Source organism: Physeter macrocephalus, chromosome 9 (genome assembly GCF_002837175.3).
Source record: "Physeter macrocephalus isolate SW-GA chromosome 9, ASM283717v5, whole genome shotgun sequence".
Classification (NCBI taxonomy): Eukaryota; Metazoa; Chordata; class Mammalia; order Artiodactyla; family Physeteridae; genus Physeter; species Physeter macrocephalus.
The window spans coordinates 2,288,067-2,305,792 of NC_041222.1; the positions used below are offsets into that span (position 1 = coordinate 2,288,067).

A 17,726-nucleotide genomic window follows, 5' to 3' on the forward strand; every position below is an offset into this window, starting at 1 on the left:
GGAGGGAAAAGTCTGGGTTGGGCCAGCGCAGCCACGGCCTGAGGTTTCCAAGCCACAGGCTGGCTCCACCGCAGCAATCAGTTCTTCCCGCTTTGCACCAGGCTCCTACCACTTCCCCCGCTCCGCACCGCCCCCTTTAAAAAAAAAAAAAAGGAAAGAAGTGCTTCAGCCACCCAGTTCTCCTACGAGGGTTTGGCCGCCTGCTGACGTGGCGGGCGGGCTTCAGGGAGCGCCCAGCCCCGCGCCCTCCAGCGGTTCCGGCCCAACCTTCACCCCGAAGCTCGCGCCGGCCGCCGGGAAGGCCGCGCTCAGGCGCATGCGCACGGTGGGACGGCCCCGCGCGCAGCCACTTCCGGCGCGCTGGTGGAAGTGCCGTTCCGGGTCGCTGCTCTGCCCGCAGGCCGGCTGTGGGGGCTGGTGACGCGAGCCGGCGTTCACAAGAGGCCCCGGAGGCGGGGCTCTGCCGGCTGCCCAGAGAGCGGCAGGTGCGCGGGCGGGGACCGGAGACACGAGCGGGCCCTCTTTCTCCCGGTGGTCTCGGAGTGCGCCCAGAGAGGCCCCGACTGGGTTGCCCAAGACCCAAGGCGGGGGGCAGTACCGGGGTGCAGAAAGGAGGAGGGTGGGGGCAGAGGCGGGCTCCTCGGCCTGGGAACCTGAAGCCTGGGGTTCCGGAATTTCCCCCCTGCGCGACCTTGGACCAGTCACTCTTCCTCTCTGGGTCTCGGTTTTCCTGCTGTCAAATGGGAGACTCATTGGTCCTTCCCTTTTTTGACAGTTCACGCACAGGCGGGTCTGGAAGGAGACTGAGTGGGATCCAAACTGCCGTGGCAGGTGGCTGGCCACTGGGCATTAGAAAGCTGTCTTTTACCCAACTTAGCCATCCTTTTTCTCAGCGACTTTCTTAGTGCGAGTCAAGGCTCTGGGGTCTGGCCGGGTAAACATTGTGACTGTCAGAATCAACTGAAATAAATACTGGCCCTGGGAAACCTTAATCTCGTTAAAGTTGTTTTGGTCAGTGCTCCCAAGGCGAAGTGAGTTTAGCCACTTACTGCAATGAGAGATTTTGTTCTTTGTGCCTTTAAGTGAAGCTCTTAAGCAAATCACAGATGCAAAGACCAGGGTGAGGGAGGGGAGACCCCTGAGGATTGTGGTAGCGACAGATTTTCTCTCCCCCTCACCTTAGTCCTTCCTCCCTCCTCTTCCACTCCCCCCCGCCCCGACCCCGCAACATTTTGGCCTTACACTTGAGAGGAAATATTCAATGCATTTTATTTTTGTCTTCATGCAGGACAGAAAGCTTTGACCTCCAAGCTGTTTTAAATCTAGTAGATAAGCCAGGTGAGTAGGTGGTTTACAGACATTGAAGGTAAAACTTTTGAAGAATTGTACAGACTTAAATGGATGCTCTGAAGTGGTAAGAAGTCATTTGTACATCTTAGAGCGGAGCTTAGTTATCCTCCGCAAAATATCAAAAGTTAAATTTGGACCCAGAATGTAAATGTTTCATGCACATTAGGAGGGAAAGATGTTTGAATATCATGTAAAACATTGTGAAAAAAGAAATTGACTTGAGGTAATTTTAGTCACTCTTAAAGAAAACCACACAGCATTTCCAGGAAACATTTAAGGATATCTGATGCATATACAATACAGTCGGCTGGCTTGCCTGTTTTATTAGGAAAAAAGTTGTCAACATTTTCTAGTGAACAGCTGATTCCAAACCATCTTGGAACATTAGAACATTATACCTTCTCCCTGTATTGAGTTACATGTTTTTGTCTAAACTGTAGTTGAACTTAATATTATTGGGGGAAGGATTCAAAAGCATCATGTTAATGTTTGCCTTGGGAAATTTTACTTGATGTGTTACATGCCACAGCCAATGTGGTGTAATTAAAAAAAAAAAAAAAAAAGAGTAAGGACTTGTGAGTCAGAGTCCTGGGTTCAAATGCCAGCGCTGCATTTAGCCACACAATCTTTGGCAGGTTACTTCACCTCCTTGAGACTGAATTTCCTTATATGTACATGCATCTCTAGCACCTGAGTGCTTTTCAAATGTTTAGTAATTGTGTTCTAGTAAGTGTGCATGTAAACTTATGAAACTTAATCTTGAAACCTGAAGCTTAACAAAACAACCCAGATGTGAAATTTCTCTGGTGTTTAACTTAGAGCGCTCTTTCATCTGATTTATAGATACGCTACTGCCACAAGCCTTTGGCCCACATTTCAGTGGTAATGCAGCTAGTTTGGATATCTGGAACTTTTTAGGCACCTGTCTCGGAATTCCAGGTTGCTGGCCTAACGACTGTTGTAGGGGGTTCAAGACCTGGCCATCAGTGCAGGATAGCCACACAGCAAAATGTTTGCAAAACTAAAGAAGAAAATTGCAGAAGAGACTGCTGTCGCTCAGAGGCCAGGAGGTGCTACTAGGATCCCACGATCAGTGAGCAAGGAATCGGTTGCCTCCATGGGAGCTGACTCAGGAGATGACTTTGTAAGTATCTTCTCTAGTTTTTAGTGTTCGGTATAGCCTCATTGTATTTTTAAAATAATATTTCAGGGAATCTTTGCAATAAATATTTTTTCTTTTTTTATTATTATTTTTTAATAGCCGTTTTATTTATATGTATATATATTTTTAGATATTTATGTATTTATTTGGCCGCTCTGGGTCTTAGTTGCGGCCCTCGGGATCTTTGTTGCGGCACGTGGGATCTTTAGTTGCAGCATGCGGGATCTTGAGTTGCAGCATGTGAACTCTCAGTTGCAGCATGTGGGATCTAGTTCCCTGACCAGGGATCGAACCCGGGCCCCCTGCATTGGGAGCGCGGAGTCTTTAGCCACTGGACCACCAGGGAAGTCCCTCCAATAAGTATTTTCTTTTAAAACTGCAAGATTATTTGTAGTTTATATCTGATTCTTCTTTCTCTGAGGTGCTTTTCTATTTTTTTTCTTCTTTTTCATGGGTCCCTTTGCATATTCTCTACATTGTCGTCTTGTACTCTTTTTCCACCTATATACCTTGTGCATCTTCTTTTACATTTCGTTTCTCAAAATACTTTGGCTTGTTGTGTCTGCGCATATATACACTCTAAGTCATTGTTGCTTAGCGAGGTCTGTGATTTTGGTGTGGAATTAGCCAGGGAATTAGCACTATTTTAGTGGGAAAATTGATGAAAAGATTGCACTGATGGCTGCATTGTGTCCCTTATTTGTAAAATACCTTTGTAGTTGGAAAGATTTGAGGATGCTGCTGTGTTAGGTAAGTGTCATGCCTTAGGATTAAAATCCGGTCGGTGGCATATGACAGGATCCTCTTAAAGTTAGATAACTTAAAAGAAGTTATTTATAATGCTTGATATATGTAAAAGAATGTATGTAAGTGTAAAGTATAAGGCATAAAAATAAAATGAAGGCTTGTTAAATCTGTCACCTATACAAAGAATTAGAACATTATCGGTACTGTCAAAGCCACTGGTTTGCTCCTTCTTGGTTCCCTTCCCTTTCTGCCCCTTCAGGTAACCTGTCCAAAAGTTTGCGTATATCAGTCCTTTGCTTTTTAAAATATCCTACCAGATACATATATATTCATAAACAATCTGTTGTTTAATGTTGCTTATTTTCAAACTTTATAAAAATGGTACGCTATAGGTGGTTCATTTATTTTTACTGCTGTATCAGATTCCAGCATTTGAAAAGGACACAATTTGTCTCTGTCTTCTACTAGTGATAGATACTTGAGTTGTTTCCATGGTCAGATGAGTCGACCTCCTCCTTTCTTATACTGCCTGTTCAGGTCAGATTACGTGGCAGAAGCTATTAGGTTATTGGGGTAGAAAAGTAGATGACCAGATCTAAATTATCATTGGCTCCTGTATTTAACAGGGAATATAAATGCACGTTTGATCACCAGGCTGAAGGACATAGTTTTAATGCTGAGTTCTGTGGCAGAAGTACTTACTTGGCCTTCACGCTGACTTGCTAAATGAAGTGTCTCATCTTGAATGTATTCCAGATATGGAGATTGGCCTGAATTCAGGAAATACTTTGCTGTGTGACTTCTAAAGTTATCTGTTTGAACTTATTTATGTATACCTTCTGATCTTCACTCCCTATCTCCAGACCTTTATATCCCATTGCATATATTTCTCCAACCAGGTGCCTTTCCTCTGGTATCTCAAATTCTAACATGAACAAAACTGAATTCATTAACTCCCATTTCCACATGTGCACCTTCATCCCCCAAGTCACCAGCAAGAAACCTTGGAGACATTTTAGACTCTTTGCTTCTTCACTTCTTGGTGTCTAATTAGTCAGCAAGTATTTTGGCTTCCATCTCCTGACTCAAACTTACCCTTTGTACTCCATTTACTAGTAGTACATTTTATTTCAGGCTGTCTTTCTTTCGTGGACAAATGTGGTAGCCTATCTGGGCCCCCTGGCTCCAATAACTCCCTAAAGCGGACCTGTTCGTGTCTCTCCAATGCTTAAAACTCCTCAGTGGCTTCCCCATCATCTGCAGGATGAAGTGCAAAGTCATTATTATAGTATAATGGTAAACCCCTGTGGTCTTGTCACAGCTAACCCATCCTACCTTTATCTCATTCTACTTTCCTATACCCTGTGCTCCAGCCATATTGAACTTAATGTACTTTATGGAATGGACAACTTTCCATCATGCCTACAAATGTTTGCATATGCTGTCTCCTTTCTCTGGAATTTCTCCTGTGTCCTCCTCTCACTTCTGAATTCCTCTGACATACTTTTGTGCATCCTTCAAGACTTGGCTCACATGTTACTTCCCGGAAGCCCCCTTGACCCGACCTGCACATCTCACCCCCTCTACTCTTTATCCCTACTGGCTGAATTTGGTCCCTTGTCTCCTATATCCTCTGTAATATCACCTGTTACACTGCATTGCTGTTGATGATTTGCTTGTTTGTCTCTCCCACTAAACTGGGAGCTTCATGAGAGGCAGTAGAGTAACAGGAACTCAGGCCAGCTTATGGAGGCAGACCTGGATTTGATTCCTTTTTCATCGTTATTGTGTGACCTTGGGCACATTTTTTGTCACTTTTCTATGCCTTAATTTCCACATCTATAAAATGGAGATAGGAACTATACCTGTCTTTATTAAAGTATGTGTGTTGGGGCAGGGCGGGCAGGCAAGGTTCTCCCCTAGGTTCGATTATTCATTAGAAGAACTCACAGGACTCAGCATATAGTTTTACTCACTGCTATCATTTATCACAGTAAAAACATTTACTAAAAAGCAAAATTAGCAAAGGGAAAAGGTGCATGAACAAAGGCTTGAGGAAGCCAGGCACAGGCTTCCAAGAGTCCTCTCCCAGTGGAGTTGCATAGGGCACATTTATTTCCCTCAGCAAGGAATTGTGACAACACAGGATAAAATGTTGTCTATCAAGGAAGCTCATTAGAGACTCAGTGCCCAGGAATTTTACTGGAGGCTAGTCATATAGGCATCCTCTGCCTAGCATTTACCAAAATTCCAGACTCGCAGAACGAAAACAGGTGTTCAGCATAAACCATATTTTTGGCACAATTAGTTTAGGTACAGTGAGCCATTCTTATCAGGAATGGTGAGAACCTGTGTAAAATCTAAGTTCCCACAGGCCAGCCAAGGGCTCGCCTTACAAGCAGGCCTTGCCAAGGATAGCAGTCTCAGGCCTGGGATGTTAACTCTTTTCTGCATAGTATATAAAACACTTAGTATAGTGCCTGGCTCTTAATAAGCACTTCGTAATTCATAGTTGCTGCAGCTGCTGCTGTTTTAGATCGGGACTCAGTTTCACCACTGTTCCCAGTGCTTAGCACAGTGCTAAAAATAGATGTCTCACTGACAGTAATAATCATAACTTGTACTACTAACACATGACACGTATTAAAGCTAATTACGTGCCAGGCTGTGTTTTCAAGACCTGACAAGTATTGATTTATTTAATCCTCATCACAGCTTTGTGACGCAGATTATGTTTGTTATCACATTTTACATGTGACGAAACCAGTGCACAGAGAAGTTAAGTAATTGGTCCAAGTTCTTGTAGTTTGTAAGTGGTGAAGATGGGATTTTAACCTGGGCCTTCCGCCTCCTGAGACTCCCTTTTAACTATACCCTCCATAATGGATGAGTAAGTGGCTCAGTGGGTAAATGAATTAAAATGAGTTGTTCAACCACCTCTAAATACATTTTGGCAGTAAATGGGGAAGACTGAAGACTGGGTATTAGATACTATTATTTTTAATTTTGTTAGGTATAATAATGGTATTGTGGCTATAAAGGAAAATGTCCTTATATTTTAGAAATGTTTATCAAAATATTTATGATGAAATGTCAATGTCTGCTATTTAAAGTACTATAGTAGAATAAAAATTGATGAAGCAAATATGGGAAAAATCAGCAGTTGTTAAAGTAGAGAGAGAGTGTTCATTAAACCACCCTCCTTACTCTTCTATATTTTTAAAATTTTATAATCAAAAGTAGAAAGATAAAGTGATTTATTCATTAGCAGTAGTAAGCAGTGCCCAAAGTAGTAGTAGTGCACATATGTTTTAAGATAATCTAAATTATTGGGAAAATTTGATGTCTCATTAATATAGTGATTTACTGAATGTATATTATCTGCTAAAGTTTTTGATGCATTTTAGAGCTATAGATTGATATCCCTTTGTTTTATAGATGAAGATACTGAAACTTTATCAATGTCAGTGATTCTTCATCACAGACCAACCAGCCTTTGATCCCTTGATAAAGAACCTTCTTCCCTTTACCTCAGGACTTTACCTTTGGAAAAATAAAGTGATTTACTTTTTCATCTGAAAATATATTTTTTTGTATTATGTACTTGGTGTAATATGATCATAATGGATTTATTTGTTTACCACTGTGTATTCCAGTAGTGTGTGCGCGCACACACACACACACACAATATTTATCTGTTTTGCATCTTGTATCTCCTCACATTATAGATGGAGGTAGTGTTGCTTCTACTTTATAGTTAGAGAAACTTTTCAGTTATCACTTAAAGTGTAACCAAACCTAAAATAAGAGTTGTTGCTTTCTGATTGAATATTGTGGTCTCACGCTGCTAAAAACCCAGGTATGAATACAACCTCTTATATCTGTCTCAACAGGCATCTGATGGAAGCAGCTCCAGAGAAGACCTTTCATCCCAGCTTTTGAGAAGGAATGAGCAGATACGGAAATTAGAGGCCAGGCTTTCTGGTATGTCTAAGAACTCATAAGAAGCAAACAAAGGAAACTTGCCTTGCCTGACCCTCTTTGCCTATAAAAAAGCCAAATAGCATAACCTTACAGTTATTTTGACATATTTTGATATTCTCAGTCAAAAAGGAGCAACTTGTACCCCCTTTAATCCCTTCTTTTGTTAGTGTACTGAACAGTGTAAATTCAAAACTGAGTTTTAAAGTTAAAAAAAAAAAACAACGTTTTTCTGCTCCTGAGATTTCTAGCCGTGGATATAAAAGGTATTAAAAGTATATGTAGATTTAACTATCTTTCACCCATTAGCCTAGCTTGCTTTCAGGTGGAGAGGGTTAGGAGATAGCATTTTTAGGGAATGGCCAACAGGTGTTGGATTCTTCAGCACCAGACAGGGTTTGGTGCTACGTTGCCACTTGATACAGATACATATCACCTGTGTAATGTCGTTCTGGGTCTTTGGGCTACATTTCAATGGTATTTCTAACTTCAGCACCTGTATAGAAGCTATAACTCTCATTATGTCTTTTATGTGCAGTTTACGATTTACACAACTCCTATTATATTCTTTCCCTGAGCAGGGCATATTTGTGATAGAGTTGTGAGTTCTTATTTTGGTTTCTGCCAGTAGATACATTTTGAAAGCTTCAGCCTGTGAAGTGGTAAATGGCTTCTGTGTTTGTTTTTGTCCTTTGGCCTTATGCCCATTTTACTGGAATGAAAGCAACAGACTACAAAACTCACCAAGTTGTATGTGAAATATTTGTGTTTGTGTAGTTATCAAAGGTACATAGTATAACTCACAACTCCTAGATAGTCCATTATCTCATTTTGTTCTCACTCTAACCTAACAAGACTTAGTGAGATTAAGGTCACAGAGGTAGTAGGTGGTAGAGCTGGGATCCAAACCACTACAGTCTGCTTTAAACTCAATTGTTATTATCCTGTTACCCCTACCTGTAAGTAATATCAGTAACAGAGGTGAAGTAACTTTATATTTGTTCAGTGTTGGGGAGAAAGCTCTAAGGTAATATGGATCTTGCCTAAATGGTTTGGGCTTGACTGATGTTAGAGGAGGGACAGGGAAGAGGACTAACATTTATTAAGCCCACTATGTCCTGGGTATTTACCTGCAGGCTCAGTATGAATAATAACAACAACCACAGTATCAGCTACCCTTTATTGAGCATTGTGTGCAACGTGCTCAAAGCACTTAGTTTATTTTATCATTAAGGCATATAGAACATTTAGTTTATTATCTCATACATCCTTTGAGGTAGATAAATTAATATCATCATTTCATAAATGAAGAAACTAATACTTAGGATCAATAATTTGCTTAAGGTCTCTCAGCTAAGGACTGACAGAGTTGGGATTTGAACTAAAGCCTATCTACTTTTCCACTATACCATACTCTCTTCTTTGGCTACCAAGGTAATTAATTCTGACTTTCACCTTTAATATGTCATAGGCAGCTCAGTTCTGTGTAGAAAGGAAGCTGACTTTTCTAGAGAATTAAGTACTTTTATTGCAAAGGCAATATTGTGGTAAGATGTTTGCTATTGCCCTGTCACTCAGTTGTATGGACTGTAAGTGAGCTGTTCAGTGAATTCCCTTTGATTTATCCTATTGCTAAGACTGGAAAGGAAGGTGAAAACTGAGATTTGAAATTAAGTAATGAGACAATAGTGGTTTTCATAGCAGGGCATTTCTGATGACCAGACCAGGCCCAGTTCTTGTTCTCTCTCAAGGCTAAACAAATCTGCCTGTTTGTATTCACCATTTACACTGTGGGTAGTTTGTACTATACCTGTTTGCCTGTGTTGTTCATTGTTAATGGGAGGCTGTCTGCCCAGCTTTCCTTAACAGGAATGGTTTTCAGGTTGAGAAAATCATCATCATTTTCATTCATTTTTTTTTTTGTTTAATTAACTTCCTTTCCTGATGTTTGTCCATTCCTGGTATGTGCGTCACCCTCCTCACCCAAGACTATGCTGAACAGGTCCGAAACTTGCAGAAGATAAAAGAGAAGCTTGAAATTGCATTAGAAAAACACCAGGATTGTACGTATTTTTTTTCCTGCTTTTTTCAATATTTCCAGGGTTTAGTTTTTTGAAATGAAACAATAGCATATGGTTAAGTTTGTCCTTCATCATAGCCCAAATCTTTATTTTATAAGTAGTATACTTCTTAATCAAGTTGATATAACATTTATCTGATAGTTACAAGCATACAATTCATCCTTATGTTGCCTTATGGGCATGCTTCTTAGGAGAGGGTTATTATGTGTCTCATCCAGTTGACTGGTTTATTGGCTGCCCTTAGTTTTTAGTAAAATCAAGTGCCTGGTCCTTGGGCCTACATTAAGAAACTTTGGTTCTAGCCATAGCTTCATTGCTGCTTTGTTCAATAACTGGGGGAATTCTCTATCTGTCATCACTCCTCTAACAATAGAACATACATTTTGTTTAGTTTACCCTAAATCATATGTTCTCCTTTGGGTTCTATCCAAGAAAGATGCTAACAGAAGTAGAAAGTTATTTTTTGTTGATATAATATATACTAAAACATTTTTTTAAGGAAAATAAAGTGGAAGAAAGGGTTTTTTTGTTTTGCTTTGTTTTGACTTTTTGTTTTAATTCTGATAAAGTAGTAGTAGCCATCACTTAGCAATAACATTGGTGTTTTCTGGCAACCTACCTAACTCAGTGTTCTATCACTGTATCATTTAAAAAGTTACCCTTTGGCATCTTCCTAAATGTATATACTTGACTATAACAAAAAAAACAAGAACAATTGGAAACAAGCTAAAACAAAACTGTGTTCTATTACTAAGGGCAAAAGAGTCTGGCAAAGTCAAGATGGGTCAGGTTTTTCCCAGTCTTATAATCCACTCTGTGACTTTGGCCTTTTTTGTTAGGTGACAGTTGTAAAGTAATCACATGGGCTATTTGACATGATGTTTCTGAAATATCTCCATATCTCAAATAGAGCCTCTTTGTTAACAGCTTCCATGCGGAAATTTCAAGAGCAGAATGAGACATTCCAAGCCAACAGAGCCAAAATGGCAGAAGGACTGGCTTTGGCATTAGCCAGAAAGGACCAGGTATTTTATATGTGGCACTGCCCAAGGCTGTTGGAAAGATTTCACTTAGTGACATGATTTCAAAAATCATGCCATAAACCTGGTAGAAGATATTTACAACCCAGGAGAAAAGGAATGCTATATAAGTTCTTTGAGATTTCATTTGGCCTTAGGGTGGGAAATTGTTAAGGAACTTTACAGTTATAATCATGAAATTTGTCCATAATGTGAGAGTATCATTTTCCAAACTGTATAACTTTGTAAAATGGAGAGGAAAGTAGTGTGTTTGTAATCTGGTGGTGAGCCCCAAGATAAGGAAAAAGGTCTCTGCCCTCCAAAAACCTGTCTGAAAGCCTAGTCCCAAAACACTTGCCTTTATAGTGGAGAAGATGCTATCAAGCTAGTGATCATCCGTGGAGTACATAGTTCTTACAACCTCTGTCCCAAGTTTCTTTATCCCCAGCCAACTAGACTGAGAGGAACTTCTGTAATCTCAGTAGAACCATCCATTGAAAGATGCTGAATGAATGACAATAAGAAACTAATACTGTTACTGGCTGTTACAATAATTATAAAGTATATTTTGTTCAATGGCATTTTAAATTTAAGATAAGCATCAAAATACTGTAATGATAATTCTGATTTATTAAGACAGGGTCAATTTATTATATTACATTTCACTTTCAGAAAATACATTATTTCATCTGCAGTAGGTGGGGTGGTTGGTTGACTTGTTTTACAGTGTGTATTAGTCATGTCAGATGTTTACTAGCCAGAAAAAAAGCATTATTCACCAATAATTAGTGAATAACTGTGATAGGAATGCATATAAATGAAGAGATAATCTAAAATTGGTGGACTCTGATTGTAGGCAGTTGGGATATAGCCTCTCGTTCCCCCTCTTCTGTGATTGGTGAATAAGGGGCATAATCCCTTCTCCTTTAACTTTTATCAGATGGCATAAAAGATATAGGAAAAGTGAAAATGAGAAGGAAAATAATGTTCGAGGACTGCTGAAGACAACCCTTGCCCCCCACCTGTTTTTCAGTAAATTAATTTTTATATAGCAGTTGTGAAATTACCAACACAGCTGGTCCCAGCTACCCACTCCCGAGAAATAATAATAGTACTCATAGAAAAACACTCAGGAATAAGCTGAAAGCTGCATCAGAACATCAGATACAGCCTTGTTTGGGGGCTCTGCTTAGTAAAAATTTGCAGGCTTATATATGTGCTTTAGAATTTTATATAAAGTTCATTTTCTTTTCCTTTTAGGACTCCTGACTTTCTTTATATTTGCTGTTTTGTTTGGTTGATTGGTTGCTTTGGGTGGAGAGGGTTATTTTGTTTTCTTAAGATCTTGATATTATTGATACTCTTCCCTGGAAACTGTACTTTTTTATTGTTTTGTTTTAGGAATGGTCAGAAAAAATGGATCAGCTTGAAAAGGTTAGTTCATCTTTGTTTTTGTCTCATTGTGAATGTTGGCCTCTTCTCTGGGGCTTGAAAAATGATTTCTCCAGTACCTAGTATACTGATGGCTATACCACCTCTTGGAAGCAGGGCACTGGGTGATTAGACACTGACTTAGAAAGCTCATGTCTTCCTTTTTCTTGGTGGGTATACTGGATATCTTTTGTTTGCCCCTCCAGATACACTCTCCACCCCCTCTCCTACCTTTCTCTGTGTATCTGAAGGCTGATAGGGAATGCATCAGCAGGGCTCCATCGCCCTCTGGCTTCTAATTAAGTGTGCCAGTGGGGAGCACAGAAAGAACTGTGTGTGGAAGAGTGTGGTTGGGAAGTTTACTCCCCCAGCCGTGTCCGTGTGAGATCAGCTCTTCAGTTTGGTTGCATCCCATGGCCAGAGGTCACAGCTTCAGCTGGACCTTGGGTTCACCCTCTGATAAAGTTCCTCTTTCTGTGTTTCTTGTAACCTACTTATCCCTTTGCCCCTTTATGCCCAACTGTTACTAGCACATCACCTCTTTTGGGTTTTCTTACCCCACCCACAGCTTTGTAAAGTCCCTTTATTAGACTGTCTGCAGAATATCTACTTTGAGTCTGTTTCCTGCTGGGGCCCTGATTGACACAGTGGTAACATTAGGAATACTTTTTGAGGATGCAGTGGGGAAGGAGGGCATTTCTGAAGGCTCAGCATTGAGTAGATAAGAGAACCTCTTAGCTAGACACAGATGAGGAGAATTGATTATTCCAACACCATAGCTTGTGTAACACTGTGTAGGTGCCTTATGTAATGTATTCCTGGCTCCCAGACATTAACAGGAAGATGAAATTTCACACCTACAATTAGAAACACATTTTAATTTAAAATAATCAATAGTCAGTTTGCTGAGCCCACATTATGTGCTGCTTCCTAATTCATTCCTTGTTTTCATTGAGTATTCCTAAGTTACTCTTTATGGTAGAAAATTATTTCTTTTCTTTTCCTTTTTTTTTTTTGCCACACCATGTGGCATGCAGGATCTTAGTTCCCCAGCCAGGGATCGAACCCGTGCCTCCTGCATTGGGAGCACAGAGTCCTAACCGCTGGACCACCAGGGAAATCCAGAAAATTATTTCTTAGATTGATATATTCAGTTGTAAAATATATTTACTGTTAATTTTATTAAACAGATGAGTTTTATTATTGCTCCATTCTTGGGAGCAAGAATGTTAACTTGGTTTAACACCAAGTTAAACCAGCGATTTTCTTTGTGTGTTCTGTAGAAATCTGATTACCCAAGCTATCAGAATGCCTTAACTTATTTACGTTAAGGAAAGAATTACAGAAAAGTCAAGCTATGTCCCAAAGAAACTTGTGCTTAAAAAGTATATATCTAAACGTGGTGTTAATTATGGTCTTCTTAAATATGAAGGTATGGGTTAGGTTAAAGTTTTCTTGTCTTGAAAGAAACGCTTAAGATTGTAGCAGTTGAATTCTCATTGGACAATTTTTCATCTTTTAAAATTACGGTAAAGGGGGAATCCATATAGGACTGAACTAAATAAAACCTACTTCAGTTCACTAAGAGCTTTTCTCTCTATCCCCCCGCCCTACCACAGGAGAGGTTGGGAAATATTTTACACCAGGAAAGAGTAATGAGGCATCTATGTAGGTCTTTTAAGCCAGTGATTTTTGGAAGTGTTATTTTTAGACTGTTTCAATTTCTTTTTTTTAATTTAATTTAATTTTTTTATACAGCAAGTTCTTTTTTTTGATTTTTTTAAATTTATTTTTTATACAGCAAGTCCTTATTAGTTATCCTTTTTATACATATTAGTGTATATATGTCAATCCCAATCTCCCAGTCCCACCACCCCTCCCCCCCATTTTAATTTCTTTTTAATCAAGAATTGGAAACTGCAACAACAGGGTTTGTCCTGAAGAGAATCCATCTCCGGAAGCTATTATTTAGTAAATTGTAACCTCCTGACACCAGTCATGTCTAATTTTTGTTGACTTGCTGTCTGAACTTACTAACCAAAATTAGTTCTACTTAAATGCATCTAATTTTTTAAGAGCATTCAGTCTTGTTCCAGTTATTCATGTTATTCAGCCAGTTCAATATGTCATTGAGATAGACATGTAAAATGGATATCTGGAATTGCTAATCAAACTTAAGCACTGTTCAAGTGTTAAGTAATTGTTGCTGTCGTTCCCCTGTTGCTCTCGTTCCCCTTTTCACAACTATCATTTAAAACATATTTATTTCTAACTTAAAGAATTTATAGATAATTTTGTACATAATTACTGTAAAGCTTTCCATTATCAATGTATTATTGCTACTGACAAGAAATTGTCTTCAGATTTTCCTTTATTAAGAATTCTGCTTATATAATACGGATTTCTAATGTCCTAGTTGCCTGAGCTGATATCTTCTTTTGCATAGGATAAAAGATTTCTGACAGCTCAGTTACAGGAAATGAAGAACCAGAGTTTGAATCTTTTCCAAAGGAGAGATGAAATGGATGAATTAGAGGGGTTCCAGCAGCAGGAACTAAGTAAAGTAAAGCACATGGTACGCGTTTTTGTTTTAGAAGCTAAATCCTGAATAGATGATTAGTTACTCTAATTTTGCTAGTCATCACTCTCTAACTGCTGAAAAGCATACCTTAGCTGTCTTTGATATTAATCATATTTGTATGTTTTTTATTTTGTTAAAGTGGAAAAGTTCTGTTTGAAATGTATTTCCTTTTTCTTTTTAAACTACTGGGCATATGAGACCCCTTCTAAGCTCACAAAAATGTTGTGAAAGCTTGCCTTATTGGTCCAGATTTTTTGTTATTTATTTATTTATTTATTTATTTTTGGCTGCATTGGGTCTTCGTTGCTGCGCGCAGGCTTTCTCTAGTTGTGGCGAGCGGGGGCTGCTCTTCGTTGTGGTACGCGGACTTCTCATTGTGGTGGCTTCTCGTTGCAGAGCATGGGCTCTAGGTGTGCGGGCTTCAGTAGTTGTGGTGCGCGGGCTCTAGAGCGCAGGCTCAGTAGTTGTGGCGCATGGGCTTAGTTGCTCTGCAGCACGTGGGATCTTCCCAGACTAGGGATCGAACCCCTGTCTCCTGCATTGGCAGGCGGATTCTTAACCACTGCACCACCAGGGAAGTCCCAGATTTTATTTTTAATTTATTTATTTTATTTTTATTATTTTTGGCTGTGTTGGGTCTTAGTTACGGCACGCGGGATCTTCATTGTGACATGTGGGCTTCTCTCTAGTTGTGGTGCGCGGGCTCCAAATCGCGCTGGCTCTTCACTGCGACATGCGGGCTTCTCTCTAGTTGTGGCACGTGGGCTCCAGGGCACGTGGGCTCTGTAGTTGCAGCGCGCAGGCTCCAGAGCGCATGGGCTCTGTAGTTTGCAGCACGCGGGCTCTCTAGTTGAGACGCGCAGGCTCAGTAGTTGGGGCATATGGGCTTAGTTGCCCCGTGGCCTGTGGGATCTTCCCTGACCAAGAATCGAACCGCGTCCCCTGCATTGGAAGGCGGATTCTTAACCACTGGCCCATCAGGGAAGTCCTTGTCCAGATTTTTTTACAAGTGTATTTCTGAGTAGTGGTCCAGTGAAACTTTCTATCTTTGTATTAGCTTTTAAAAAAAGAAGAAAGTTTGGGGAAAATGGAGCAAGAATTGGAAGCACGTACCAGAGAACTTAGTCGCACCCAGGAGGAGTTGATGATCTCCAACCAGATGTCAGCAGACTTAAGCCAGAAGATAGAAGAACTTCAGAGAAACTACTCAACGCTGGAAGAGCAGAGGTTCTTGCTTGGTCTGTGGGGCACATGGGTAGCGGTGTTAGCGTAGCTCTGGTTACAGCCAACCTGTCTTTCCCCATTGCTCACTGTAGCACTTTCTGATCTTAATTCTGGCAAAGTCTTCTGGACTTATCCTTACCTGCCTAGGGCTTTAGGACCTCCCTACCTCCCCCAAACCCTCATTCCCCTTCACCTACCTAGGCTCAGACACTCCAACCCTGCCGAGCAATTTAGTATGTTTTAGAGTTGCTAAGCTATTGAATAGCCAAAGGTAGATCAGGATTTCTTGCCTAAACCTGAGTGGAATTTTTCTCTTGGCCCTTCTGCTTCAGAGAGAGTGAAGGAGTCTTTTCCACTGATAATCTTCACAAGGCTAATGTTTGCAGCCCTGACATGTAAAGAACCATCTGTGTTTTTCCTGTGGAAGAATGTGTCTTATGTGGGATATCCAAATTTGTTCATTGTCTGCTTTCTTTCAATAAAGAGATCATGTGACAGCTTCAAAAGCAGGTGCAGAAAATAAGATCACAGCCCTGGAGCAGAAGGAACAGGAACTCCAAGCCTTCATTCAGCAACTTTCCATTGATTTGCAAAAGGTAAGTAGAGGACTAGGAGTGGACCCAAGTTGCTAGGATTCATGAATGGGGTAAAAACTATATCTGTCAGAAATTTTCGCCTCAGGGTGGGTGGTGAAAGTTCTGTTTCTCATGCAGTCCACGTTGCCCTAGTTCCTGGTGTAGCCAGGCTGCATCCAGATGGAAGCGGCCATGTACCTGAACAAGGCTTGCTTAACAGAAGAGGTCAGTATTGTCCTGACAGGAACTGTCAAAGCACACCATTTGATCTACTCAAACGTGTGAACTACTATGTCATGGACCTTGAGCACAAGAAGACACAACAGCGGTGGTTGACGTGGCTAGGCTTGTACCTTTGACATACGTGGCTCTAATCCAATTTGTTCAAATGCACATAAATGATATTACTGTTCGTTTTTTTGTTTGGCTAACATACATTTTTTACCCTTCTGCTCTAGGCCCATGCTAAATTCTGAGAATATAAGGGTGAACAGTAATAATATTATTGACTGTAGTGTTTCTCAGTGGTGTGTTCCTTACCATTTTGAGCAGAACAGTTTGTACTATATGATTGTCCCATGCATTGCAGGACATTTAGCTTTGCCGGCCCCTGTGTTCGGAATGCCAGCAGCATCCTTTAGGCATTGACAAGCCAACCCTTCTCCTCATATTGACAAAACACCACCTAACAGGTGGTACCAAAAACCCTACCCTCATCCCCTGAGAACCACTAATCTCAAGTGCACCAGAGACTTAGAGTATTATTACAGTACAGTAAGATTTGTGTAAAAGAGAAGTCTATATACCCCTTCCAGCTATTAGCATACTTACAGATACCTAAATAGAAGCCGAGAGAGGTCATGTACCTTGTTCAAAGTTATACAGTAAGTGACAGAGCTGAACTCTAACCCAAGTCTTACTCCAAAGCTCATGCTTGTTCCACGGGGCTTTGTTGACTTACAACAAGGAGCACCCAGTAAATAGATCTTGCACAAATGAATGACTGTGATAGAAGGTCCCTCCCCTCAGTGAACTGAAAATCTAGACACCTATAGTGTTTTGTCTCAGAGGGCTACTGTTTCATGATAGAACTCAAACCTCCTGTTTGACAAGAAAAAAGTTCACAACTCAGTAAGTCCCAAATAAGTGAAATAGATTTTTCAAATGCAAAGGATATGTCATAGGGAGAGTGCATTTCCGGTGCAGGAGTCAAGGAACTGTTACTGGAGGAACTGGAATTTCAAGGATTGGGTAGGACAGCAGGAAGCAGAGAAGACAGAAGGGTATAGAATACATTTGGGGGGGTGGGTTGGAGAGAATAACAGATACAAAACTTTGGGATTCACGGGACTGTTTGATATTAGAACCATCCATCCATTTCATAATTGGAAAAGGTAATTTTCCAGACTCTGGTCCCACTGAGTTCCCTCATTCATTCTAAAAATATAATTTGAGTTTTATTATGTGTCAAGCTCTGTGCTCTGTGCTGGATGTTAGAAATACTAGGGTGAGCAAAACAGATATCACCCTTGCCCTTGTAGAATTTAGTCTAGAGGGAAAGTGAGACATTAATCA

The 17,726-nt window shown here is 40.4% G+C and overlaps 1 protein-coding gene across 5 annotated transcripts in view; it reads left to right on the plus strand.

Annotated features, from left to right (window-relative positions):
* Positions 1-364: 364 nt before the first annotated feature.
* GOLGA1 (golgin A1) overlaps positions 365-17,726 on the plus strand; it is a 54,360-nt gene continuing 36,998 nt past the window's right edge. For 4 of the 5 annotated variants that reach the window (XM_024126436.3, XM_028493524.2, XM_028493525.2 and 1 more), the window contains exons 1-10: positions 365-485; positions 1,289-1,338; positions 2,194-2,494; positions 7,153-7,243; positions 9,229-9,303; positions 10,249-10,346; positions 11,742-11,774; positions 14,218-14,346; positions 15,410-15,579; positions 16,061-16,172. In XM_024126436.3, the coding sequence (XP_023982204.1) occupies positions 2,360-2,494; positions 7,153-7,243; positions 9,229-9,303; positions 10,249-10,346; positions 11,742-11,774; positions 14,218-14,346; positions 15,410-15,579; positions 16,061-16,172 (843 nt within the window). In that variant the 5' untranslated portion in view covers positions 365-485; positions 1,289-1,338; positions 2,194-2,359. Of the gene's footprint in view, positions 486-1,288; positions 1,339-1,395; positions 1,415-2,193; positions 2,495-7,152; positions 7,244-9,228; positions 9,304-10,248; positions 10,347-11,741; positions 11,775-14,217; positions 14,347-15,409; positions 15,580-16,060; positions 16,173-17,726 lie in introns of those variants that run through there. The other variant, XM_055086972.1, reaches the window with a different exon arrangement.